General features: G+C 35.1%; 9 protein-coding genes, 1 long non-coding RNA gene and 1 other non-coding gene across 15 annotated transcripts; 8 read left to right on the plus strand and 3 right to left on the minus strand.

Moving 5' to 3' along the window:
• Positions 1–2109: 2109 nt before the first annotated feature.
• NTT (C2H2-type zinc finger family protein) lies at positions 2110–4944 on the plus strand. The gene is made up of 2 exons (NM_115627.4): positions 2110–2987; positions 4022–4944. The coding sequence occupies exons 1-2, from the start codon at positions 2289–2291 to the stop codon at positions 4472–4474; spliced, it is 1152 nt and encodes a 383-aa protein (NP_191326.1). The 5' UTR covers positions 2110–2288; the 3' UTR covers positions 4475–4944.
• Positions 4945–6218: 1274 nt separating this feature from the next.
• Positions 6219–6681, minus strand: AT3G08965. Its single transcript, NR_141498.1, has one exon. It is a non-coding gene; the product is annotated as an other RNA (long non-coding RNA).
• A 5319-nt stretch (positions 6682–12000) lies between these two features.
• Positions 12001–15160, plus strand: AT3G57680 (Peptidase S41 family protein; the record flags this gene model as incomplete). Of its 3 annotated transcripts, NM_115628.5 has the most annotated exons (12): positions 12001–12745; positions 12831–12912; positions 12991–13121; positions 13227–13313; positions 13425–13503; positions 13581–13669; positions 13757–13792; positions 13866–13985; positions 14064–14150; positions 14235–14384; positions 14533–14640; positions 14731–15160. In NM_115628.5, the coding sequence occupies exons 1-12, from the start codon at positions 12407–12409 to the stop codon at positions 14980–14982; spliced, it is 1560 nt and encodes a 519-aa protein (NP_191327.4). In that variant the 5' UTR covers positions 12001–12406. The 3 variants fall into 3 exon arrangements, with proteins under 3 accessions (NP_191327.4, NP_001326999.1, NP_001327000.1); NM_001339882.1 differs by having other exon boundaries at positions 12831–13121; NM_001339883.1 differs by lacking the exons at positions 12001–12745; positions 12831–12912 and having other exon boundaries at positions 12952–13121; positions 14731–14982.
• Positions 15161–15498: 338 nt separating this feature from the next.
• AGP23 (arabinogalactan protein 23) lies at positions 15499–15958 on the plus strand. The gene has a single exon (NM_115629.4). It carries the CDS (start codon positions 15622–15624, stop codon positions 15805–15807), a length of 186 nt encoding a protein of 61 aa, NP_191328.1. The 5' UTR covers positions 15499–15621; the 3' UTR covers positions 15808–15958.
• Positions 15959–16028: 70 nt separating this feature from the next.
• AT3G57710 (Protein kinase superfamily protein) lies at positions 16029–18752 on the minus strand. The gene has a single exon (NM_115631.3). It carries the CDS (start codon positions 18639–18641, stop codon positions 17586–17588), a length of 1056 nt encoding a protein of 351 aa, NP_191330.1. The 5' UTR covers positions 18642–18752; the 3' UTR covers positions 16029–17585.
• AT3G57700 (Protein kinase superfamily protein) lies at positions 16270–17292 on the plus strand (the record flags this gene model as incomplete). Its single annotated transcript, NM_115630.1, has 1 exon — positions 16270–17292. The coding sequence occupies one exon, from the start codon at positions 16270–16272 to the stop codon at positions 17290–17292; it is 1023 nt and encodes a 340-aa protein (NP_191329.1).
• Positions 18474–18656, plus strand: AT3G08975. The gene has a single exon (NR_141499.1).
• Positions 18753–18922: 170 nt separating the features above from the next.
• AT3G57720 (Protein kinase superfamily protein) lies at positions 18923–22991 on the plus strand. The gene has a single exon (NM_115632.3). The coding sequence runs from the start codon at positions 19119–19121 to the stop codon at positions 20196–20198; it is 1080 nt and encodes a 359-aa protein (NP_191331.2). The 5' UTR covers positions 18923–19118; the 3' UTR covers positions 20199–22991.
• On the minus strand, positions 21207–22967 carry AT3G57730 (Protein kinase superfamily protein). Its single transcript, NM_115633.4, has one exon. It carries the CDS (start codon positions 22746–22748, stop codon positions 21681–21683), a length of 1068 nt encoding a protein of 355 aa, NP_191332.2. The 5' UTR covers positions 22749–22967; the 3' UTR covers positions 21207–21680.
• Positions 22992–23853: 862 nt separating the features above from the next.
• AT3G57740 (Protein kinase superfamily protein) lies at positions 23854–25325 on the plus strand (the record flags this gene model as incomplete). 2 transcript variants are annotated; one of them, NM_001339884.1, is made up of 1 exon in its annotated part: positions 23854–25325. In NM_001339884.1, the coding sequence occupies one exon, from the start codon at positions 24009–24011 to the stop codon at positions 25095–25097; it is 1089 nt and encodes a 362-aa protein (NP_001325830.1). In that variant the 3' UTR covers positions 25098–25325. The 2 variants fall into 2 exon arrangements, with proteins under 2 accessions (NP_001325830.1, NP_191333.1); NM_115634.2 differs by having other exon boundaries at positions 24024–25129.
• AT3G57750 (Protein kinase superfamily protein) lies at positions 25316–26641 on the plus strand. 2 transcript variants are annotated; one of them, NM_001035801.1, is made up of 2 exons: positions 25332–26479; positions 26530–26597. In NM_001035801.1, the coding sequence occupies exon 1, from the start codon at positions 25403–25405 to the stop codon at positions 26405–26407; it is 1005 nt and encodes a 334-aa protein (NP_001030878.1). In that variant the 5' UTR covers positions 25332–25402; the 3' UTR covers positions 26408–26479; positions 26530–26597. The 2 variants fall into 2 exon arrangements, with proteins under 2 accessions (NP_567053.1, NP_001030878.1); NM_115635.4 differs by having other exon boundaries at positions 25316–26641.
• Positions 26642–26643: the final 2 nt, after the last annotated feature.

Raw genomic sequence — 26643 nt, forward strand, 5'->3', positions numbered from 1 at the left:
CTGCGGTGGGGATTTGGACATTCAATGATCTTACCGTTTGAGGGAAAGCCGACCATTGATGCGCACACCAATGCAATTGCTTCCCTTTTTTCTCATATAAATATTAAAACTCATAAAATAAATAAACAATTAACATAAGCAAAACTACATAATTTGGTTCATCGAATTAATAATTCATGTCAATAATAGAAAATCAAAACCCCCCAAAACTTTTACGAATACATACATTCCAGTTTTCTCTCGGGTCCTCGTACTTGATTACCAAATTTATTAATTATTGAATTCCCATATGTGTGTTTTCAATTTATTTATTTTTGTTTATTTTATAGTTAAAATTTTATGAGGAAGAAATCCATTATATGTGAATCTATATCCTAAAATGAATCTAACCTAGCATAAATATGGGATAATACTTCAAAACTACTCACAAACTTTGAAATATTGTCCTTCTAAACCTAGAAAGATATTATTTATCTAACCTTCTTCTTGTCTATATATTTTTGAAACTAGGTCATAGGAGTAGATTTTACTGATATTTATTTCTTTTCTAAACTACAAACACAAAAATTGTAAAATCAGAATTGTGTCCTAATTTATGCTATTTTTTTTTAATTAGCTCATGAGTCGGGAATGACGCCACAATTTTATTTAATTAATTTGTCCATCGGTATTTAGACAGTTACATTATTTTTCAAATTTACCCTGTTTCAAAACTATTTTTAAGTCTCAAACTGATAAGATATGGCTTCTTTTTTTCTTTTTTTGAGGAAAGGCTTTTAAGATAAGAAAATTTGTTTGGGAATTGGGATGAGAGCCATCTCCAAAAAGCAGTGACATTATCTTTGTATGATGTATCTGAACCTCATATGCTTTATGTATTTTTTTATTTTATTTTTTTGTCAAATATGTTCCTTTTTATATATTAATCCTGTTTCACTCATAGTGAATATAAATAAATAAATTCCAATTTTTCCGTGGAGCCAATATAGGTCGAACTCGAATAGCTTTTTGTTTTGTCATATTGGCTATAAGATTATTGTCTTTGGTATTTTAGCGTATGTATGTATACTCTTCAAGCGAGCCCTAATCCTCAATGTCTATTATTATCATCTTTATTACATTTTGACCTACTTGTATGAAATGGCATCCACTAATGCTTTTAATTAAGTACATAATCCACAGATGTGGAATATTTAAGGACTTTTATGATTTAAATATGTTAATACAAGTTCCTGTGCTATTAAGCCTTACGTAATCTGATAATGTTAATCAAATTAGATAATACATATAATTAGAGCCCCTTTTGTAGATTTACTTTAATTCGTTTAATTAGTAAAACAATCACCATGAAAAAATCGTCATATTCAAGCATAGTTTTACTCTCTCTTTTTCAACGACCATAGTCTGACAATAAACTAAGTGAATTCAGACTTGAACATACGAACAACAATTATTCACATCATTCAATGGTTTTGCATTCTTTTTCCTTATAAGATCCAGGTATAAGAGATACACAAATTGAATAAGGATCCAAAGTTAGATCTTTGTACGGTTTTTAAAAATACAATGAAGTAATATGTTATATAGTTCTGATGTGCAGGTTCAGACGCTGTGTTTACTTACCATGATCATACGTAGAAACTCTCAGTCACACGAATTATGAGACTATGATGTCGTCCGAAAATTAAGACATCTTATAATAGTAAGAAAATTAAAGAACGTGATTTGTAGTTTATAATTATAACAACTTATAAGATTTTGAAAACCTTTTAAATTGATTAAAAAATTATTTTAATTCTATATTCTTAACAAAAACAAATCACCAATAAAAAAAAAAAATCTACTATCTGAATTTCTAATGCTTACTGCCTAATCTATAAATGTTATCTTCAAAACATCGTAAACAGTCTTAACCGCACTGGTTATTTCTTAACCATCGTTTTATTTTTTTTATAAAGAATAAGGACCTACATATCTGAATGAAATAATTACTTTGCGTAGACTAATACACATTCGTATTTGACCTGCTTCTTTAGTTCCTTTTTTTTTTTTTTTTCGTTAAAGTCAGTTTTTAGTTTTCAGTCCATAATTAATAATCTTTCTCTCTCTTTTTCTCTTGCACCCAAAGAAAATCTCTCTTTGCAACCCAAAAAAAAAGCTCTCTCTCTCTCCCATCCCATCACAATCTCTCCATCTCCATCTTCATCTCCCATCTATGTCTCTTGTATAAAGATAATCCCACAAGTCTTAAAACTATTCCTTTCTCTTCCTCTCTCTCTCTCTTCACCATGACTGATCCTTATTCCAATTTCTTCACAGACTGGTTCAAGTCTAATCCTTTTCACCATTACCCTAATTCCTCCACTAACCCCTCTCCTCATCCTCTTCCTCCTGTTACTCCTCCCTCTTCCTTCTTCTTCTTCCCTCAATCCGGAGACCTCCGCCGTCCACCGCCGCCACCAACTCCTCCTCCTTCTCCTCCTCTCCGAGAAGCCCTCCCTCTCCTCAGCCTCAGCCCCGCCAACAAACAACAAGACCACCATCACAACCATGACCACCTTATTCAAGAACCACCTTCAACCTCCATGGATGTCGACTACGATCATCACCATCAAGATGATCATCATAACCTCGATGACGATGACCATGACGTCACCGTTGCTCTTCACATAGGCCTTCCAAGCCCTAGTGCTCAAGAGATGGCCTCTTTGCTCATGATGTCTTCTTCTTCCTCTTCCTCGAGGACCACTCATCATCACGAGGACATGAATCACAAGAAAGACCTCGACCATGAGTACAGCCACGGAGCTGTCGGAGGAGGAGAAGATGACGATGAAGATTCAGTCGGCGGAGACGGCGGCTGTAGAATCAGCAGACTCAACAAGGGTCAATATTGGATCCCTACACCTTCTCAGATTCTCATTGGCCCTACTCAGTTCTCATGTCCTGTTTGCTTCAAAACCTTCAACAGATACAATAACATGCAGGTTCTTAATTAATCACACTCTCATTAATCTAAATCTTTAACATATCTCAATACGCATTACTTTTTGAAGAATTTCGTTTTCTTTTCCATGTAAATCGACTTCTTTTTTCCCTTCATTATTCCGAGTAAACCCAAAAGGTAAAAACCAAAGAAAATAGGTTTGCTCACTAAATTTCCTCGAAAAAAAACAAAAACGTTTTCACCTTAAATCGGTAAATAAATATATATAAATACATACTGTTTTCAAATCAATCAGAGGACGTGTCTTTGCTCACTGATGCATGAATAAATCATTGCATTACAAAGAACCGAGAGACTTGAGACTGTGAAGTCTGAGACTGAGATTTAACAAGACAGTAAATGTTCTTTATGTCTTTAGTACTTTCAGAGTCTCTGTGGTTTGCTGCTTTTCACTACAATATTGGCAAGTGTGTCACCCTTTTTTTGTATGAGAGTCTTCAAATGTCTAACGTGTAAAATAACAGTACTGATACGATTTCACAGACCCATATTTCAATTAATATACATAGATACATATAAGGCTTCATTTGTTTGCTACATATATGAGCTTGATAAGATTTTGTACTGAACATAAACTAAGCATCTTTTTCTTTTTAAGTTTTGCTTAGTTAATTTGTTAACCTAAGCATGCATTGACATATCTTATTATTATTATTATTATTATTATTATATATATATATATATTTTTTTTTTTTATGAAATTCGTTTCTATAATTTTGATTACATTTCAGCATTTGTTTGACATCTTATTGTCTTTTTACATATGCTTCAAGGTTGATCTGCTAATTAAGTTGCGTCTGCTGGTTAGAATAATCATCATAACATTGATAATCTATGTATGCTGGCTAGAGTAATCATTACATCTTATAGAAGACACATGTTATTAAAACTGCTAATGCACATATCATAAGCTAAAGTTTCAAGACTCACACTTTTAGAACTTTTCGAACATATACTATAAGTTATCCAAACCCTACATGATGATCATATATACATGCATGATTTTGTTTACAGATGCATATGTGGGGACATGGATCACAATACAGAAAAGGACCTGAATCTCTAAGGGGAACACAACCAACAGGAATGCTAAGGCTTCCGTGCTATTGCTGCGCCCCAGGCTGTCGCAACAACATTGACCATCCAAGGGCAAAGCCTCTCAAAGACTTCAGAACCCTTCAAACACATTACAAGAGAAAACATGGGATCAAACCTTTCATGTGTAGGAAATGTGGAAAGGCTTTCGCAGTCCGAGGGGACTGGAGAACACATGAGAAGAATTGTGGCAAACTTTGGTATTGCATATGTGGATCTGATTTCAAGCACAAGAGATCTCTCAAAGATCACATCAAGGCTTTTGGGAATGGTCATGGAGCCTACGGAATTGATGGGTTTGATGAAGAAGATGAGCCTGCCTCTGAGGTAGAACAATTAGACAATGATCATGAGTCAATGCAGTCTAAATAGCTTATATATATTACTATAAGTACTAAGTAATTCGGTATATATATTAATTATAAGAAACCTAAATCTATGGACCAAGTTTTGATGGAGGTAGGGCTTTTCAAACTAAAAGCTATATCATCTAATTGATCATAGGAAAAAAATGAATCAAGAGCACTTGGAAAATTTTAAATTGTATCTTTAGCTTCCTAGTTAAATTTATTGCAAGACAATGTAGCAGTCTAACCAATGAGGTTCCCAACGGTTTATTTCTATTTGTATATTATTTTGTCATTAGCTTCACCTTTCGTTAATTCGAAGGACATAACTTATAAATGTTTAAATTATGTTTGTTAGGATACTAAAAGACAAGAAAAGTAGATGCTATACATTCATGCATAAGAATTTTCTCTTAATATACCATATTCTAGATCAAAATGAATATTTCCAAATTTCAATTTGAGTAATAATAGATTCTAGTTTTTTTTTTATTCCAACAGATATTTGTTTTCTGGTGGAGTTATCGTTGGTTTTATTTTATAAGAATACTTGTGATACTTAATTGTCTAGTGACATCATGGAAAATAATGAGAGAATGGACACTAGAGAATATTGCTACGTACTCAAGTGCAGAACTTTATTAGGAAGATCGAATACCAAATTATACATAATGTGATGATGATACGCATCCCATATGTTTTGAGAATATAACAATACATAAATAATTATAGATGTGTTTTGGTTTATATTTTATCAACGCATGTAAAATTAAATTAAAATAATTCAAATCTTTAGTACATAATTTACCAAAAAATATCATTCAACTGAACAATTCTTGATTCTCACGAACTCATCCGAATGTGAGAAAACAAATCAAAATGCCGATGCTAGTTATTGTCATATCTACCAATTCATAGCAATTAGTTTAAAAGCTACTCTCGTCCGTTTCTCTTTCTTTTTTTAGTTTATGTATATGTTGCTTGATCTAATACATAATCAACAGTTGAAACACTTCAGTTTTTGTTTGTATCGTTTGCGTAATACCTTGTGTTTTTGAATGGTTACAAGTACTTGAAATGAAACGTTTAAAGTATATTGCGTTTTTTTTCTTTTCAAAACATCTGTGTTAATTTTTATATTTTTTCTTAATTATTTTATGGGGTGTAATACTCAAATTTTAAATATAAAAGGCAATTATAATATATATTATACTGTTTCTTCAATAAAATGTTTTGTTGGTTTCGTTCTCATGAAAAAATTGTCCTATATATATGTAGTGATGTTCATACTAATTAACTTTCCGATTAATAAGCACCAAATGAATATTGCATTTGTTAACCTGATGAAGCCTGTCAAAAAGATTTCTTTATTTTTACTATATATTATATATATAAGAAAACAAAATTACCGGACTACAAGTGATTGTCTTGTTATTGTAGTTACAGTTTTTGTTTTGTGTCAGTTAGTTGGTAATGAAGAATTCAAGATCCAATTTGGATATGATTGTATACTAAGATTACAGTTAAAGAGAGGCTTTTCTTCCTGCAAAGAGCTTTTCAATATGCTCCCTTTTTGCTATCTTTTTTTCCCCTCTTCTCCTTTTTGTTAGTGGAGAGACAAATTTGCTCGTTGAAGGAACATTACACCTCTTGAACTAAATAAGATTCACTTTCATTTTATTTTTTAATCTTAGAATTCGAAACCAAAATTATCTCTCGATTTAGATATTGTCATATTGACCTAATTTTCGTTCACGTATAAAGGTATGCATAAACAGTGAATATTCCTTCGGTTCCTATATCTGCATACGTATGCATGCAGTCATGTATATACACGTGTATGTATGTACATGAAGATGATGATAAATGGGTGAAGAAGCACAAACTAATGTGAAGGAGGGTGATAAAAAAACAAAAGAGAAGAGAGTGGAGCCCAAAGGGTGTGATGGGTTGTTTGGGAGCAAAGATTGATGGTATCAACAGTTATTTTTTTTTTGCTCTCTATCTTTCTCTCTCACTCACTGTTATTTGATTTGACATCTCATTTTTCCTTTGACCATCTCTCTCTCTCTCTACACACACACTCTCACACAAATGACACAACTTTCATCATCTCCTCCAATCAAAACCCACATGCTTGCCTCTTTTGTATTCATTTCATATTCAAGTTTACTCATCTTATTTCTTAAATGTATTTGAACCTAATCTAAAATGTTAGATTAGTTGTGTCCCTAACAGTTAGTTACCTTATTTTAATACATACAGTAATTGGAGGGATATACATAACATTAATGTGCAAAAAAAAATTCTGTTATAGATGGATATACATACAATAATGTATGGGTTGTTTTAACATTGGTCACAAGCTGAAACTAAACAGTAGAAAATCTGGAAAAGTTATGAACGCACATCTTTAAATTATGTAGGATTCAGACAACATTTATTGCCAATCAATATCCTACCCCTTTGTTGGGAGAAATAGACCATCCCTATTCCCTACCTCTCTTCTTTCCTTTGACCCCTCTCATTTTCCCAACACTCTCCAGAAATTTCTACCGATCGATAAATATGTACATATATATTGGTATATGGTATTAAGTGGTTCCTATCGAATGTTAGATCATCTTTTATATGCGGTAAAATGTAAGTCATGCGTTGACAGATAACATATAAGCAGTAAAAGTTTTAGCTAGTCATTCAAATCGACATTTTCTATAATACGGTAGAAAACCTTCTAGATTAACTTTTGTCACTTTATATTTTTGGAATCTATGTATAGCTTTATGATTAAACTATTTAAAAAGTCCCAACAGTTTATATCACATTGGAAAGTGATAAAGAAGCAAGAGAAATAGTTATGTTTAATATAATTATATAAATGAATGATATAAGTTAACATGCTAAAACTTTGATTTTTTTTAATTTACAACTTAGTTATGAACACTATTATTTTTTGGTCAAATGAATTCTAATTTGCTTAGACATATATATATCCAGTTAAAGGTCTACATGCACATGTTTATATATTAAGATAGATAGATCACACAAAGAAACATAAAAATAAATGGAAAATTATTGATATAAAATGGAGTACTAGTTAAAAGTTTTCGAATCTCGAAACTGAATTGTTCTCTGTGAGTGTGCAAAAGACATTTTCAAAATCCGAGCAACATATATTTGGATTTTCCTACTGTTGCCGGAAAGAATCCGAACATTGGACTTCACTTTGTTCCGTAACTATGCTGTTAAATTAACTAATGCATTTATAAAACCAAAGTTTATACATTGGTTATTTTCACGTAGACAATTTTCCTTGTCTGAAAAAAACTTGAATAAAAGGCCTTAATTCCTGCTTTTTAAAATCCCGAAGCAATATTCTAAATCCGTCAAACGAAATTTTAATTACTTTACAATTTCCTATGTTCATGTCGAGATATGCAAATGTGTAAATTACTAGTACTAACTGAATTAATTTATTTAGTTTTACTGTTCATATTCCAAGGCTGATCTGAAGGAGACAGCTTTGTCTGCCGTGGCTCAAATCTCCATCTCCCACATTTAATTTATTTTAGTTGACACACACGTACGTAAACTGTTTACATTAGTAGTATTTTTTTATCATGGAAAAAATCTTCCTGTGACCGTGTGACGTATTTGTTTTGTCTATATAATACATAATTACATATACGTAAATATGTAACGAAAACGTAAATGAAAGAAAAGTATAAATTTGATTATTAAGATTAAGTAGCACATAAAGAAGATTAATGTAGCAATATATGATTTTCGACAACTTTGTTTGAAGGAGGCCCCAACATGCAAAAGATAAAGGGAGAAAGAGGCCAAATTGAGCTTGACTCATGATTAATCACGGGTACCTCAAAAGAGCAAACAAAAAAATATATTGAATAAACTAATTTCATATTTAAAGAAATACTTGTGTAAACAACATACATAAACAGCATATATATATATATATATAATTATATATATCAATTTAAAATTATTGTTTAAGGAGTATATATATATATATATATATATATATATATAACATTTAAATTAGTGCATGGAAAACAATATTTCTTTATAGATCACAAGTAAAAAAAAACAAAGACATGTAAGAGGGCAATATGTAGGTATGATGTGCCTTCTAATCATTTCTTAAACAATAATGAAGGGGAAGAGTGTTCATTGAGATTCAAATTATCGCCAAAGGTTTCATTCGCATACTCTTTTTTTTTGTTTTTTTACAGAATCATCATTCGCAAACTTTGTAAGATAATATTGTCTATAAAAAAAAAAACAAAAAAAATTTGTCTATAAATGTACCTAGCTACTTTAATGATTGTTTTAGTTTATTTTTTGATAAAAATTTTAAACGATTGTTTTAGTTTGAGTTGTTATCCTATTTTTTAAAAAAATCAAAAATGTAACTGTATGCGTAATTAAATCATTTATTTGGGACCGTTTCGTTTTGGGATTTCAACTTAACAATTAACACGAGAATCAGCTTGAAATAAACTTATATTCAAACCAGCTGTCCGCCTGAATTATCATAGTCGATCGAGCGCAATTGAACGTCTGATGCTATAAACAATATAATACAATCCATTTGGCAAAGTAATTATGGTAAATATTCTTAAAACAACTTCTTCTTTCTTGTGATACAAATAATAATATTATATAATCGTTAGAGATGAGGTTGTTTCGTTAGCTCGTGATCATTGTCCGAGCGTGTTCTTTTGTCCATATTCTTTATTTGATCAACTTTATTTTTTCTACTCCTGTTAAAGCTATTTGATCATCATGCTTTGTAGATTCTCCATGTTGTATGTAGTGTTGGGTTTCTTTCACCAGCGAATATTATCCCAATGAAATATAAAAGTTCAAGAAAACAAAACTTTTTCTGTCAAGTTTTTGTTTAGTAATAATAATCTTAAACAAAAACAAACAATATTGAATTTTAAACCTCATTAAGGGTGTTCATGATAATTAAGCTTTCATATAATATACAATGATAATAGAGAATTGATATCTAGTAAAACGAAGATCAAATGATACTAGATTAGCACCATTTCTTGTGACATGGGGTTTGTATCCAGTATATTATCCCAAATCTTATTTACAGATGAATTTTAAGTAAATCAAAATTTATATATGCATGGTTTAATCTCAATGTCACTTTTTCTTTTGGTTTTTATACTAATCTCAGTGACACTTATTTTGAATAGAATTTTTTTTTCATATGTTGCATCTATACACATGCACACATACCCATACATATCTGTGTGTGAAGCACTGAAGCTAGAGCGTGAGACCATCACAGAACGGAGGGGCAGATGATACCAGGAGAAAGAAATAGAAACAGAAAAGGTGGAAGAAAATCAAATATGATTTTATTGGTGCTTTTTCATATTAGAGAAAAATATTTATTTATATGATTGGACATGGCATCGACTTTTGTCTTTCCAATTACTTTGAGGAGAGATTCTATTTTGAGGTTAACATAACTCCAAAGAAATACCCACACTCTTTTCCCCCATTTCCCAATTTTACCCATGCAACCTTTCTTACATTAGTTACCACTAAAATCGTATGTATACATCCATATATTCATGGTTTTGACAGTATAAAAAATCTCATCAATTGAGACCTAACAAATCTATTTCACTTTAATGTTTAGATGCTTTGATTGGAAGATCACAATCAATTTCATCAAGTGGTTTGTTGGTCAACTAACTAGTTATGATAATTTTAGTATCTTACTTCCATTTACAATATTGACAACAACAACAAAATGGACCACATAACATAAGTAAATTGTCAGTGAAGGTATTTTCATTCAGGTACTCTTTTCTTTTATGAACAGTGGACTTTGATAAGAGCAGCTCTGTTATCCTCTCTCACTTAATTTTTTTGTTTTTGTTTTTCCTCTTTTTTCTTGTCTTTTATTTTCAACCCTCTCTTTTTGTCTGCAACAATGTGCTTTAAGTGAAATGTGTCTTTATCTCCTTTCCCATACCTCCTTTGTTTTCTTTTTTATTCAATTACTTTTCAGAAAACCAACCAAAATTAAAAGATGAATTTATTACTGTTCTTTTAAAAAAGAAGAGCTACTTGATCATATTTCTTTTTGTAAGGGTATTCGGTTAATTTTCTAATTTTTTTTTGTCGTTTTTAATAAGGACTATTTTAGATAAAAACCAAAAACTACCATATCTGCGTGTTATATTAGGTAAATGATTTTTTGTTTTTGTTTTGGAATACCTGTTTTTTTCGTTTTTTTAAAAGTTATGATTCTATGTATTTGAAAACAAAATGATAATACTCAATTAATTATAGTATTAAGGGACATGTAAACAAACATACGACTGGCTACATTTGTTTATATCTTTCGGTAAATCGTATGATTGGATACTTCAAAAACTATTTTGTATAATATAATCCTCCTTATATTAGTATAAAAAGATATTTTACTATAATCAAGTGGGTTTGCAATCTAATAGTGTTCGTTCTATCAACTGAACTCAATACCATATAAAAAATATCACAGATAAAGAAATTACTTTCAACCGATCGATGCACTTCTCACAAGGTTAGCTATAATGAAAATTTCCGTATTTTACTAACTATAAGCAATTGTATATCTCTAGACTCTAGATATGTGCATGTGGTTTGACGAATATTACTAGTACTTTTATATTGGTAATAATGAAACCATTAATTAAGAATTTAGTCTCGGAACTCATAACAAAGGGTACGTTCACGTTGGGACTAATGTGAAAGACAAAATACGAGAGGGATGGGTTTATGAATTATGAGGAACCCCATACTTACAAAAATTTCCTTCCAAAGGAGAAGCAATCAATTTGGAGATGAAGTGTATGTCCATCTTCTAAACATTCCATCTCTAAAGTCAAAACCCTAAATTTCAGTTCCAAAATCGATAAGTTATTTTTCCCGATGCATGCACATGCAACACTGTAATTAATTTCATTCACGTGTCAAGGTGGACTGGATGGTGATCATCTATGTCTATGCCAAAAACAAGTTATTAATTGTGTATTACCTTTTATAGAAAGTTTTCTTGAGCACACGATAACGCTAAAACTTGAAGTTGCAATAATTGTTTACGAGATATTGTCAAAATATTCGTTGTTACAAATTTTTGATTCATGTGGATTCTGAATTCATAATTTCATATTTACTGATATAGAGCTTTGAAAACATTCTGAGGAAATTGTAATTTTATTATTCAAAGCAACATTTGAAATATCATCTAGCTAACAACAGTGATAATTTCATTCATAAGTTTAGTTAATCTTCTAAAAACTATTTTGTTCTTTCAAAACAAACCAAACAACATAACAGTTCGTCATGTCCCCTTGTGCAAAATTGAGTTCCCATAAAAATCTCAGTATACATCATAAAACTAAAAGTGTGATCCGAAAGTTCCAGTCTAAGGCCCAAATTGATGGTAAATTGGGCCTTATAATTCTATTTGTACAAGTAAATAATCCAGCCCATATTCAGATAAAACAGATTTTGACTCTTACCTTCATGAGAGCTGACATTACTTCTTTTGATATCGATGCCTTAGTCAGGCTAACTATATGCGATGCGTCAAACATAAAATGAAATTCATCCTACCGAGAGAATCTCGCATAAAGCAATGGGAGTCATGGCTCGGATTATGATCGGTCCATCCTCAGACACTGACGTTAACGTCAGTCACAAGTCACAACACGTGTAAGATATTCCAGTTCTTAGTTTAGTTTAGAGATACGCAACAGCAAAATCTCTAAGCCACAAAGATTCAAGTAGGCCCACTTACAGAATCTTCCATAATTTGAGTTTAAATGTCGTAAACTTTTTAACCACGTCATTAGATTAGCGATGATAAAAGGAAATTCAGATTTTTTCACTCAATTCACTGATTGATTCATACTGATTGCAAATGGAAAAAGTTGTAACCCTAAATCATGATCTACCTCTGTTACACTTCCCGAATTCTCGGAAACCCTTTTCGATTCCATCTCCGATTCTTCGGATTTCGAGCTTCAAGCGTCATAAGAAACGTTCTTGTCTTGCATCGTCTTCGCGTCTAGGGTTCTATACAGAGACCAAGACCGTTTCAGAGAGCCATGGTGTGATAGTTGACAACAGTACCATCGGAAGAAGATTGCTTGGTTTAGCCGCAGCCGTTTCAGTAGCGGTTTCTTTGTCGATCTTTTGTGATTCCCCGGCACTAGCTGAGTCTCTAACGATCGCTTTCCCTGTTTCACGTGCTCGTGAGGTGATCGAGGTTTTTTCATTGAGCTCTGTTTCTCTGTTTTTAACGTCTCTGAGAAATAAAGTTTGGATTTTGATGTTTTGTTAAGGTTACTACAGTACAGAGAACTCTTGTGGAAGCTTGGGGTTTGATTAGAGAAACATTTGTTGATCCAACTTTTAATCATCAAGGCAATGTTCAGATTTTGATTTGAATTTGTGGGAGGATTTTGTAGATTATCTCTTGAGGAAAGTGTATTGATTTTGCAGATTGGGATTTTAAGTTGCAACAGACGATGGTGGAAATGTTTCCTCTAAGATCAGCAGATGCTGCTTATGGAAAGCTCAAAGCTATGCTCTCTACGCTTGGTGATCCCTTTACTCGACTCATTACCCCAAAGGTACTTGCAAATTTTGATTCTACATGAGTGTGCCCTTTAGTGTTTTTGGGCATGATTTGAAAGTTGTTCTGCATTAAGAGTTAAGACACATCTTGTGACTTGCAGGAGTACCAAAGTTTCAGAATTGGCAGCGATGGAAATCTCCAAGGTGTTGGCCTTTTCATAAACTCAGAACCAAGAACAGGTCACCTGGTTAGTGATCAAACACATCTTGAAACCCAAATAAGCTTGGTCTTTGGTCTTTTTGTTCATTTTCTGAGCATGAAGTATGTAGATCTTGTTTCATGGTAGAGCCCAATGTAGGTTGTTATGTCTTGCGTAGAAGGTAGCCCGGCAGATCGTGCTGGTATACATGAAGGCGAGGAGTTAGTCGAGATAAATGGTACATTGGTCCTTATCTTTACCAACTAGATTGCTGAAATTTGGCTATAACTCCGTTTCTTCTTTATGAGACTTTAGGTGAGAAATTAGATGATGTTGATAGTGAAGCAGCAGCACAGAAGCTGAGAGGCCGAGTTGGAACATTTGTTACCATAAAACTTAAAAATGTACTATTCGGTTACCTCTACATTCTCTTTGTTGAAAACCCTGTATAGTTGAGATAAAACCAATTAAGTTATTGTCATTTCTTGTAGGTGAATGGATCAGGGACAGATTCTGGTATTAGAGAGGTAACAGTTACCGCTGTTTCTGTTAGATGTGTTCGGGTTACTTACTAAATAAATGTCTCTCATATATGTAAAGGTCAAGTTACCTCGAGATTACATTAAGCTATCTCCAATATCCAGTGCTATAATCCCACATACAACACCTGATGGACGTTTAGCGAAGACAGGTTATGTCAAACTCACAGCGTTTTCACAGGTTAGTGTTTGTGAAACCGAAAAACAGAAGAAGATAGGCAAAATGATATCTACTTCACTGATTTGAACTTTCTGATAGACTGCAGCGTCCGATATGGAAAATGCGGTGCACGAGATGGAGAATCAGGATGTTCAGTCATACATTCTAGACCTAAGGAACAATCCGGTAAATGTCAGGTTTTGTTTTTAATGCGAATGATCGTCTCTTGATCATTTTCCGACAACTTAGCTTTTGGCTATTCCATATCAGGGAGGTCTGGTTAGAGCTGGTCTTGATGTTGCACAATTATGGCTTGACGGAGATGAGACTCTTGTGTATACAATCGATCGAGAAGGGGTTACATCACCGATCAACATGATCAATGGACACGCTGTGACACATGATCCACTTGTTGTGCTTGTAAGTACCTATATATAAGCTGACTAGGTGATCAATCAACGCAATGAAATTTCGGTTAAGTTCTGTTTTATCGGTTGTAGAAATTAGTTTGGTTCGGTTTGGTATATAAGACCTCTCCAAATTTATTTTTCGATCAAATGATGAACAGGTGAATGAAGGAAGTGCTAGTGCAAGTGAAATTTTGGCAGGTGCTTTACACGATAATGGTCGAGCTATACTTGTCGGTAACCGGACATTTGGGAAAGGGAAAATTCAAGTATGTACATTAATCAGCTTTAAACAATACAAATTTATTAATATTGATCTTATGAATTTTTTGTTGTTGTATGTTTTGTGATTTTGCAAGAGCATAACAGAGCTAAACGATGGGTCGGCTTTGTTTGTGACGGTGGCTAAGTATTTGTCTCCGTCTTTACACGAAATTGATCAAGTAGGGATTGCACCTGATGTACAGTGTACCACAGGTATGATCGATTCTTTGACCGCTGAGATAGTTGAGAAGATGAACAGTTCGGTTCCATTGCTTGAAGCAGACTCATGTGTTATGGTCGCTGAGCACGAACTTGAGGCTCGACGATCTAATGGAACAGCTTCTTGAGGGTTTTGGGCGGTTTCATCGTGAATATTTATAGGACAAGTTTATGTTGTATATATTGTGATAGTTCCATGTACAAATCTATCTGACACTTACTGTTGTTTCCTTCTATACGTAAAGTTTAGTGAATTTAGATTAGTAAAAGAGTCTTAAGGATCTTCTTTTTCTTAGATATTGTAATATTGATATACACCCAAAATAACCCAAACTGAAACTTTTCATATTATTCTCATATTGAAGTCCCCGAAGATTAGATGAAAAAGAAAAAGAAAAAACGTCATGAAAAGAAATCTGATAACCGGATGGTGATATGAAAAACTCATGTTCATGTAACAAGAAAATACAAACAGAAATGCTAAAATAAATCTAAGCCACATGTTGCAACTCTTTTCACCGTGATTGTAGTTAAATTTAACGGCGAATTAGTTATTATTGACCATCATAAGTTTTGTTACCCTCCTAATGTTCCTTAAACTTAGTTATTTTTAGGTAAATCAAAGTAAATATTACTAAAAATAACACTAGTTCCACACATATAAATTCCCGATCAACACCATCCATATTCCTCAGACCTGCAAGAACTTTAAAAAGCACAAAAACTAAATAAAAAGAAGAAAAGAAAAGCCTTTCAGGTCTCAAACAATGGAGATGAAGAAGATTGCTTGCGGTGTGCTTTTCGCTGCTGCCTCCATGACCGCCGTCATGGCTGCTGAGGAAGTCGGAGCTCCGGCACCAGGACCTGCATCCGCCGCCTCGGCTGCGTTGCCAGCTCTTGGCTCTTTGGTTGGAGCTTCCCTTGTCTCCCTCTTCAGCTACTACTTGCACTAAGCTATCTTTCATTATGTAATAACAACTCATTATGTGATCTTATTCATTTCCTATTTATTTCCATTTCACTTGTTTATTAATAAAACAGAGAAAGTAATTCAAGAATAAATTTTCTCTTCTTGATTATGTTCATTTTAATTTTTGACTACTGGTTTTTGAAATGTGGATGGTCCCTTGATTTTCAAAACTGGTTATTGGACAAATATTATAGCTTATAATAATGATTATAAAAAAATATTCAACATATTTGTAAATTAGTCATTACAAAATGTCATCAAGTGAAAAATCTTATGATTCACATTATGTTTCATAAGTTGTTGACTTAGACCAAAAAAAAGGAGAAGTTGTTGACTTTTGAAGTGACCTCGTTGACTTGATTTGTTCTTGCGTCTCCGACTCTCTTTCTTTCTTGTGTCCCTTTCTTCACAACTCACAAGACAATATTCTTTTCTGAGTTTAGAGATGTTGCGTCTGTTCAGAAAGAAGAAGAAGCAGAAGAAAGAAGAGGAGATCAATCTCCAGAAGAATGGGAGCTTACTGTTGGAAGAACTCATTGCAACTTCAGGAGGTATATACAATCCCATCCGTACGTTTTCTTCCGACCAAATCCTACAAGCTACAAATCACTTTGACTGGAACTACGTAATCTCTGAAGACAGATTCGTGTGGTACAAAGGCATGATTGAAAACAGACCCGTACTGATCAAGAAATTCCAAGACTGTTCTGTTTTCGACGCTGACAACTTTTACCGTGACATTGCTGTTTCATCTTTGATGAGTAGCCATAAGAATGTTCTCAAGCTCTTGGGGTGTTGTCTAGAGTTTCCTCGTCCGGTTCTCGTGTGTGAATATCCAGAACATGGAGCTCTAAACTGTATAAGATGTGGAAAAGAAGGCGTCCGGTCATTCCCTTGGAATGTAAGGTTGAGAATCGCCAAGGAGATTGCAGATGCTGTAGCGTATCTTCATACTGAATTCCCCAGGACTATAATCCATAGGGATTTAAAGCTTGCAAATATTTTCCTTGACGAGAATTGGTCCGCTAAGCTCTCTTCTTTCAGCCTCAGTATAGTGCTTCCAGAGGGTGAAACTGGCGTAAATGACATGGTTTGCAGGACATCAAGCTATATCGAGCCTGATTACTTTAATACAGGTTTGGTCACCGAGAATGTCGACATCTATAGTCTTGGGATCATCATGCTAATTATTTTGACAGGAAAGTCTGAATACAATTCAGAAGTCGCTGTTTATCTTCCTGTATTGCCTGTCTATGTTGGGAAGTTTCTGGAGCGAGGTTTGTTGACTGAACTCATAGACCCGTCGATATTGGACAGCACGAGTGATGACATTCCCAAGCATTCAAGACTGCAAATGGAAGCGTTCATTGAGCTTGCTTTTAGATGTGTAAGATTCAGACCAGGAGAGAACGTGCCTCGCATGATAGACGTTGCAAAAGAGCTTAAGAAGATAGAGAAACATATATGACCATGCAACCTTTTCTAATGCGACTTGAAACAGGTCTATCTATTATACAGGCTTAGTAGTGAAAATTGCAATCACTGTATCTTGTTTTTGATCGAGCTTTTATTAAATATGTTGTATGTAAGAATCTGAGTTTCCTTGCTACACAATGCAAGAATTGTTTACTTAGATTTATATAGTCCAAGCAACTGATACCTCTTCTTTTGGGCACCAAAGATGCTCCTATCTTCAGTCATGTTCTTGTGATGCCTACTCCGCGAAGATATCTCAATATCCAAAAAGTTCCTTGCGGATCTCTAGCTAGAATTTTTCAATGATGCTTCAATCTGCTTGAGTTCTTTAGCTACTTGGATCATCTTTGGTCTGTCTTCATCTCTCTCCTTACAGCATCTCAAAGCCAGCACCACACATGCTTCCACTTGCAACCTTTGACCACTTGTGATATCTTTCATCAACCTCGGATCTATCACTTCATCAAGCTTCCCATTCTCACATAACTCTCTCACTAAGCTAAGAATACCTTGGAGATCTCCATCAGAAATAGTCATGATAGCCGGTTTACCAGTAATAATAACCAGCAAACAGATTCCAAAGCTGTAGACATCTGTATATTCAGTCACAAAACACGTCTTATGATATAATGGATCGATGTACCCAAATGTTCCTAGAACCCATTCAGCTTCTATTCTCGATTTTCCCTCAGGTAGAGATATTGAGAAGGATAAATCAGACAACTTTGCGGTCCAATTCTTGTCCAAGAAAACATGCATCGGTTTAACATCTCTATGTATGATGATCTTAGGGAATGCCGTGTGAAGATAAGTCACCGCATTAGCAATCTCTTTCCCAATCTTCAACCGTACACTCCACGGCAATAAAGATTCTTCACCATTAACTATAACACCTCCTCGCTGATTCATAGCTCCATGTTCTGCAAATTCAAACACAAGAACCGGAAAAGGAAACTCGAGACAACATCCTAAAAGTTGAAGAAAGTTACTGTGATTACTCATCCGAGCAGACAAGACAATGTCGTTGTAAACCTCTTTAACTCTATGTCGTTTTCCTGTAATCTCATCCTCTGAGAATCTCTTGATCATGTAAGATCTATCTTCAATTTCACCTCTATACCATTTATAGTATACATCTTGCGAGACAAAACAGCTAGAATCGAAATTGTTGGTGGCTTTCAATATCTGCTCAGGAGAAAAACTGCGAATAGGAATGGATTTACCGTTACAATCAGCTACAAGTTCTCTTAAGAAGATGCTTCCGTTATCCAAGAACCACCTCTTCGCCTTGTCCTTTTCCTTCCTTGTCCCAGATCCAGATTTCAGATACTGCTTCTTCATTAGTTCCTTTACCAAAGTATCAACCTTTTGTTGGCGAGATGAATAAAGAGGACACCTTTCTTACCTAAAAGCTTCTGAAGTGTCAAAAGCCATTTCTTTTCTGATCCCAAACGACTCTCGGTTGAAAACGGTGTGTCATAAGAAAGGAAGAAGCAATAAAAAGTCTTGGGTCAAGTTTCTGGGCCTATAGAAAAATAAAGCCCAACTAAAAGCTCATAAGGTGGGAAAACAATATAAGCCCATCCAAAAGATAATAAGGTGGGAACACAAAATAAGCCTAACCAAAAAGTTTTCTACGACAGGCTGATGGATAACAGTTTGTATGGGATGTGAGGAGTCCCTATCAAAACACGTCAATGGTTGGAATTTGTTTCCAAATTTCAAATCGGGAAGAGTAGTAACTCAACATCTTGTATGCATTCAGATATTAAGTCTTTCTTGTTCAAAGAGGAAAACTGAAACAACAGTATTTGTTTGATGAAATCGATGGTGAAGAAGTTGAAGCAGAGTCTGAGATCTGGATCGTTAGAGAAAAGGAAGGAAAAGGAAAAAGACATTCAGGAAGAAAAGTGGTTCTTAGACAACGGAAGCATCTTCTTGAAAGAACTTATTGCTGATTGTAACGGTAAATCCATTCCTATACGTAACTTTTCTTCTGACCAGATCTTGAAAGCTACAAGTAACTTCGGTTCCAGTTGTTTTGTAACCGCAGAGGGGTTTTATGTATGGTACAAAGGTATCATAGAAGATAGATCTTACATGATCAAGAGATTCTCTGAGTATAAAGTTACTCAATACAGAGTAGCAGAGGTTTACAACGAAATTGTCTTGTCTGCTCGGATGAGCAACCACAACAACTTTCTTAAACTTATAGGATTCTGTCTTGAGTTTAGTCTTCCGGTTCTTGTGTTTGAATATGCAGAACATGGAGTTTTGAATCACAGAGGAGGTGTTATAGTCAATGGGGAGGAAGTTATATTGCCTTTGAGTTTAAGGTTGAAGATTGGAAAGGAGATTGCAAATGCTGTGACTTATCTTCACATGGCATTCCCCAAGATCCTCATACATAGACACATTAAGCCAAGGAATGTTTTCTTGGACGAGAATTGGACCCCAAAGTTGTCTGATTTCTCTATCTCTATAAACCTCCCTGAGGGAAAATCAAGAATAGAAGTTGAATGTGTTCAGGGAACAATCGGGTACCTTGATCCAGTATATTATACCACGAAAATGGTGACGGAATATACCGACGTGTACAGCTTTGGAGTCTTCTTGATGGTTATTCTCACTGGTAAACCAGCACTTGCATCCACTAGCTCTGATGGGGACTACAAACATATTGCTAGCTACGTGAAAGGCTTTCATGAGAATGGGCAGCTTGATGGAGTAATAGATCCTAAGGTGATGGAAGACATTACAAGTGCTCAAAAAGTGCATGTGGAAGCGTGTGTGGTGTTGGCGCTGAGATGCTGCGAGCTGAGAGATGAAAACAGACCAAAGATGATCCAAATAGCTAAAGAACTCAAGCAGATTGAGACATTATTTCGGAGATCATAGCTACAGATCCTCTCTGGTATTGTACTATAAAGCCAAGTTCCAGACTATGGAGTGAAAGAGATTTACAATGACATTGTCTTGTGTGACCGCATGAGCAATCGCAGCAACTTTCTCAAGCTATTAGGATGTTGTCTCGAGTTTCCTTTTATGATTCTTGTGTTTCAAGATGCAGAACTTGGAGTTATGAACCATCGAGGAGCTATTAAGGTTAATGGGGAGGAAACTTTACTGCCGTGGAGTTTGCAAATGCATTGACTTATCTTCAGATGGCGTTTCCGAAGATCATCATACACAGAGATGTTAAGCCAGTGAGGATTTTCTTGGATAAGAACTGGACCGCAATGCTGACCAATTTATCGTTTTCCAATCTCTCTTCCTGAGGGAAAAACAAGAATTGAAACTGAAAGAGTAATGGGAACAGTAGGGTACCTGGATCCATCCACGAAGTTTGTGACGGAATATACAGACGTGTACAGCTTTGGAGTCTTTTAGATGGTTGTTCTCACTGCTAGACCAGCTCTTGTCTCTGCTGGATTTGATGGGGAATACAGAGGTATTACTGGCTATGTGAAAGGCTTATACGAGAATGGGAAGCTCGATAAAGTAATTGATCGAATGATGTTCAAAGACAATACAAATGGTCAAAGATCACAGGTGGAAGCATGCGTTGTACTTGCGTTGAGATGCTGTGAGGAAAGAGACGAAGACAGACCGAAGATGATCCAAGTAGCTAAGGAACTCAAGCGGATTGAAACATCACTGAAAGGTGTTAGCTAAATACCTCTTCTCTGTTCTTGGACTGTGAAGTCAAAAATGAAAAGAAAAAAAATCTTTCTGTAGTGTGAACTCAGATTTGTACATATAGCTATAACTCAGAGAAACTCGGAGACACATATAACTTGAACATTGACATTTGACCTTCCATGAATGTAGTGTGTTTTTCTATTTATGCTTGCCCTATAATGCCTAAAATGAAACATCTTCTACAATTACCAATATGTATTTCTGCATTTATGTATCTATTTGGCTTGGATTCTTAATGCATTTTCCTGTTAAAAGTAAAAGTGGTTCTTGTTTTCATGATAAGTTATGTCTATGATATACCTTGCATGAAAACTCAGCTGGAAGTAGATGTGATATTGGGCATTGTAAACCATCTTTGTAAGTTCTGAAACTAATAATGCAGAGCTTTGCAGTTTCATTATGACGCCATCAGGGCCAAACTGAAATCTAGCCATACATAACAACAAAAATACTAGAGAAAACTGAAAAACAGAGAAAGACCATATATAAGCATAGGCTTTTAGACAACTCTACACAAAGTAGACTTTGTTTGGGTCGGACATAGAGGCTTTCACAAGTCTTTCTAACCCCTTAAACTCTTTGGCATCCTTCAGGTCCACAATCATATGCGTTCCAAACTTTCAAAAGTAATAAATTTGAAACTTGGCTATACAGTCTAAGAGTAGAGCTGATCTCTAGCTAGGATCTCAAAACATGATGTTCAATCCGCTTGAGTTCTTTAGCTACCTGAATCATCTTCGGTCTGTCTTCTACCCTCTCCTCGCAGCATCTCAGTGCAAGTAAAACGCATGCTTCCACCTGCAATCTTTGAGCACTTGTCATCTCTTTCATTATCATAGGATATACTATTTCATTGAGCTTCCCATTCTCAGCTAAGCCTTTCATATATCCAAGAATACCTACAGGATACCCATCAGATCCGGTGAAGTAAACCGATATACCAGTGATAACAACCATCAAAAAGACTCCAAAGCTGTACACATCCGTATATTCTGTCACAATTCTAGTTGCAAAGTATAATGGATCAAGGTAACCATATGTACCCAGCACGTCTTCCGCTTCTATCTGTGATTTTCCCTCTTCCAGCGATATTGAGAAAGATAAATCAGACAACTTTGCAGTCCAATTATTGTCCAAGAAAACATGCAGTGGCTTCACATCTCTATATATGATGATCTTAGGAAACGCCATGTGAAGATAAGCCAAGGCATTTGCAATCTCCTTCCCAATCTTCAACCTCAAACTCAAAGGCAATAAAGACTCTTCACCGTTAACCGTAATACCTCCTCGGTAATTCAAAACTCCATGCTCAGCAAATTCAAACACAAGAACAGGAAAAGGGAACTCAAGACAACATCCTAGTAGTTTAAGAAAGTTGTTGTGGTTGCTCATACGAGCAGACAAGACAATGTCTTTATAAACCTCACTTACTCTGTAATCAGTGACTTTATACTCAGAGAATCTCTTGATCATGTAAGATCTATCTTCGATTACACCTTTGTACCATATGTAGAACCCTTCTTCAGCTACAAAACAGCTTAAATCGAAATTCTTGGTGGCTTTACGAATCTGGGAAGAAGTAAAGCTACGTATAGGAATGGATTTACCATTACAATCAACGATGAGCTCTTTTAAGAAGATACTTCCATTCTCTAAGAACCATCTTTCCTTCTTCATGCTTTTTTCCTTCTTTTTCCAGGACCCAGTTCTCAGATTTTGCTTCAATTTCTTCACCATCGATTCCATTCAACAAATAGCGAAAATCCTGGGCGAAAGATCTGATTTTTTCTAACTTCAACTGAAAATCCACTCTTTAAACTTTCTGGGTGCATTACAAAGACAGCACCTTTTCCCGGCTTGAATACAGAAGACAAAACCCATCGTTGAAAATTCCACAGAACGAAATGATAGACTCCTACCTTCTAGAACAGTGAGAGTGAGGTTCGGCAATTGACTTGGTCAGAGAGTAGGACTTGTCTCTCTTACTGTTGTGGTTGATTGGTTTTTCTGATTCAATTTTGTGGTTGGTTTAATCAGAGGATTGTGAAGAGCTGATTTCCGGTTTAATGGTTTGGTGATGAACCGGAATTGAAGAGGCAAAGGAAACCTTCTTTCCGTGGGAGAGGGTCTTCTGTCCTTCAAAAACGGTCATTGCTCTTGTAAGTTGTGATTTGTGAATTGTAACAGAAAAGTTGAAAGAGATACTTCATTGTTAGAGGCTTAGAGCTAGATCTTGTATCTGTAACCTCGTACGTATTCTAGTGAATTTCCGGATCTATTTTGGCTGATTGATCTTGCTGAATTTTCATCTTTCTTTTGAGCTGAATCGAGTTGTTCTTCAGAGAGATTGAGAGTTTGTGAGTTTGCATTTGTTGTGAATTGAACTCAAATCGCAACTTTGTCAAAGTGTCTTAAGTCCGACCCAAATAAAGTCTACTACTAAAGCAAATTTCTTTGTATAGTGTCTAAAACTAAATAAGCAAAATGCTTTTGCAATTTTTACATGTTATGTTAAGCAGTTGCCTCTTAGTCAAAAACAAGAACAATGTAGTGTTGAATCTGAAGCAGAGAGTCTGCAATTTTGAAACCCATGTCGTAATATAGAAATTTCATTTTTGCCGCCAAAAATAGAAATCGGTTATAAAAAGAAAGCATTCAAGCCAAAATTTCAAATATATATATGCTTATAGGAGGATTAAGCTTAGAATCATCTTTGGTCTGTCTTCATTCCTCTCCTCGCAGCATCTCAGTGCCAACTCAAGAATCAAACAGAAACAAAAAAAAAAAAAAAAAAAAGTCTTGACCTTTATAAGTTTGACCGAACTGTTTTAAATATTGTTCTGGGACCCAAAAGACAGCCGTTTTTTTTAATGTTTTTATTTGTGTTTCTTTGACCTCAAATGTTATAATCAAATCATACACTTTCCTTTGAACCATTCTAATCTTTTCACGAAAAAAAAGTTTCTTCTTGGGGAGAGGCTTTGATACTGATCCATCTGTGTATTGATGAATGATCAGAAGATGAGTTGTTGGAGGAAGAAGTCGAAGAAGAAGAACTCAGAAGCAAATCAACGGCAAAGATGGTTCCAAGAGAACGGGAAGGTACTCTTAGAAGATCTCATCGAGCTTTGCAATGGCAAATCCAATCCAATCAAAACCTTCTCTGCTGAAGAAATCCTCCAAGCCACCGATAACTTCAGCGAGAGCAATCTCGTGATTCGGTTCAACTTTATGTACAGAGGTATACTCCAAAACCGTCCTGTTTTGATCAAAAGAGCCACATGGAACTACTACAAATCTGATACATTAGAAAAGATCTGTCGTGACATAGCGGTCTCATCAATGGTTAGTGGTCACAAGAATTTCCTCAAATTGTTAGGATGTTGTCTTGAGTTTGAGCATCCGGTCTTAGTTTGCGAGTATGCAGAACGTATACCATTCAATACTCCAAACCCGGAAATGTTGTTACCGTGGAGAATGCGAATAAAGATTGCCAAAGAGATTGCGATTGCGGTTTCTTACCTTCACACCGCGTTGTCAAGAACTATGATTCATACGGATATACAACCTTTTAACATTTTCGTGGATTCCAATGGGACAGCAAAGCTAAGTGACTTTTGTCTTTGTATCGCAATTCCAGAAGGAGAGACATTTGTTAAGGTTCATGCTGATAGAGTAGAAGGAACATTAGATTATCTAGAGTATAACTACGCGGCGACCGGATTGATCACCGAGTATACCGATGTTTTTAGCTTTGGAGTGTTGTTGCAAAACTTTTTCACAAGAACGTACGGAGTGGTTGATTGTTGTTGCAGTGAAGATGAGAGTCTATTTGAAGAGTTTGAAGACAAACAAAATGTAATGAATCTAAGGATTTCAGATAGGATATCCAAATTTGTGGAAGAGGGAAGAATCTTTGACATGTTGGATCCAAAAATGTTGGAAAGTATGGGTGATGATGAAACCGAAGAACACAAGATACGACGAATGAAAGCAGTCCTTATGCTCTCACTCAGATGTACTGGTCATAGAGGTGATGTTCCAAAGATGATGGAAGTTGCCAAGGAACTAAAAAGGATTGAGAGATGGACATAGAGGAAACTTTTACAAAGTTTATTGTGTGCATTTGTATGAAGAGGGCTAACTGGTGGGCAGAGTAGCTACAGTTAACTTATTTGCTCAATGTGTAATATTTAAGAAGATGTGGATCAAATTGAAATATCTAATTATGGGAGTAGAATGTATATTATAAATGTATTGGGTCAATATTTAATAACTAAAACGACATGGATAAGATTATAATATCTAATTTGTCGGAATTTGACCACTCAGTAGTTGACTATCACAAATCAAGTTTGCTTCTTTGCAAAAGCCAAAGTTTCGAACTTTCTCCAATAGAGATGAGCAAGAACAATAAGAAGAAGAGAAGATGGGATTTGAAGAACGGAGGGATTCTATTAGAGGAGCTAATCGCTTCCTTCGACGGCAAAACCAATCCGATTCGTTGCTTCTCCTCCGATCAGATCCTTAAAGCTACCGACAATTTCTCCGAAAGCCGAATTATCTCCAGCTGGGGATACTTCATATGGTACAAAGGCGTAATCGAAGAAAGACAAGTTTCAATCAAGAAATGGTCGAGTCAAAATCTCTCAAGCTTCACAGAAGCGTATAGAGATATCTCTGTATCCTCTCAGATGAGTGGACACAAGAACGCTTTAAAGCTTATAGGTTGTTGTTTGGAGTTTGATCTTCCAGCTTTAGTCTGTGAATACACAGAACACGGACCGCTTAATAGAGACGGAGGACTCTCAAGTGGAGTGGTTTTACCATGGAAAGTGAGATTGAAGATTGCTAAAGAGATAGCTAGTTCTGTGACTTATCTTCACACGGCGTTTCCAGAGACTATAGTCCATCGGAATATAAATCCGACGAACATTTTCATTGATGAGAATTGGACGGCGAAGCTTTCTGATTTCTGGTTCTGTGTTGCAATACCAGAGGGGGAATTGTATGTAGAAGATGATGTGAAAGGTGTGATTGGTTTTGTTGATCCGGACTATTACTGGACAATGAAAGTTACTGAGAAAGTGGATATTTATAGCTTTGGTGTTGTGATGTTGGTTTTGTTGTCTGGAAGAGCTGCTGTGTTTAATGGACCAGATGAGGCTCCTATGTCGCTTAATGATCATGTGTCTGAGGTAATGGAGAAAGGTGAGTTTGATGAGATTGTTGATAAAGAGATATGGAATGATTTGGGTGGGGATGATGATTTGGTTTTGAGACGGTCTCAGGTTAAAGCGTTTCTTAGATTAGCGTTGAGATGTGTAAGATATAAGAAGGAAGATCCAGTGAGTGGTATGCTTGAAGTTGCTAAAGAGCTCAAATTGATTGAGAAACTCTCTTGATTAGTCTTCCTTGTCTTGTTAGTTTCTTCATACCTCTTGAAAGAATGATAACTTCTGAGAAGTTTTAGTGATGTCTCAATGTGTTTGAGTTCTTGTGTTAGTCTTTATCTTGTACTATCAAGAACTCAAATGTCATATATTGAGCTTATTTTTTATTAATTCCATTATCGAATAAAGACATTTTTTTGGCCAGCCAGAGAGGGTAACTTTACTCTCCTAAGTGTGAATTTTTTAGT

Source organism: Arabidopsis thaliana, chromosome 3 (assembly GCF_000001735.4).
Source record: "Arabidopsis thaliana chromosome 3, partial sequence".
NCBI classification, from domain to species: Eukaryota; Viridiplantae; Streptophyta; class Magnoliopsida; order Brassicales; family Brassicaceae; genus Arabidopsis; species Arabidopsis thaliana.

Coding starts and splice junctions, on each gene's coding strand:
- NTT (NM_115627.4), top strand. CDS start 2,289: ATGACTGATCCTTATTCCAATTTCTTCACAGACTGGTTCAAGTCTAAT. Junction 2,988..4,021: donor ACAGATACAATAACATGCAG/GTTCTTAATTAA, acceptor TTTTGTTTACAG/ATGCATATGTGGGGACATGG.
- AGP23 (NM_115629.4), top strand. CDS start 15,622: ATGGAGATGAAGAAGATTGCTTGCGGTGTGCTTTTCGCTGCTGCCTCC.
- AT3G57710 (NM_115631.3), bottom strand. CDS start 18,641: ATGAAGAAGCAGTATCTGAAATCTGGATCTGGGACAAGGAAGGAAAAG.
- AT3G57720 (NM_115632.3), top strand. CDS start 19,119: ATGAAATCGATGGTGAAGAAGTTGAAGCAGAGTCTGAGATCTGGATCG.
- AT3G57730 (NM_115633.4), bottom strand. CDS start 22,748: ATGGAATCGATGGTGAAGAAATTGAAGCAAAATCTGAGAACTGGGTCC.
- AT3G57750 (NM_115635.4), top strand. CDS start 25,403: ATGAGCAAGAACAATAAGAAGAAGAGAAGATGGGATTTGAAGAACGGA.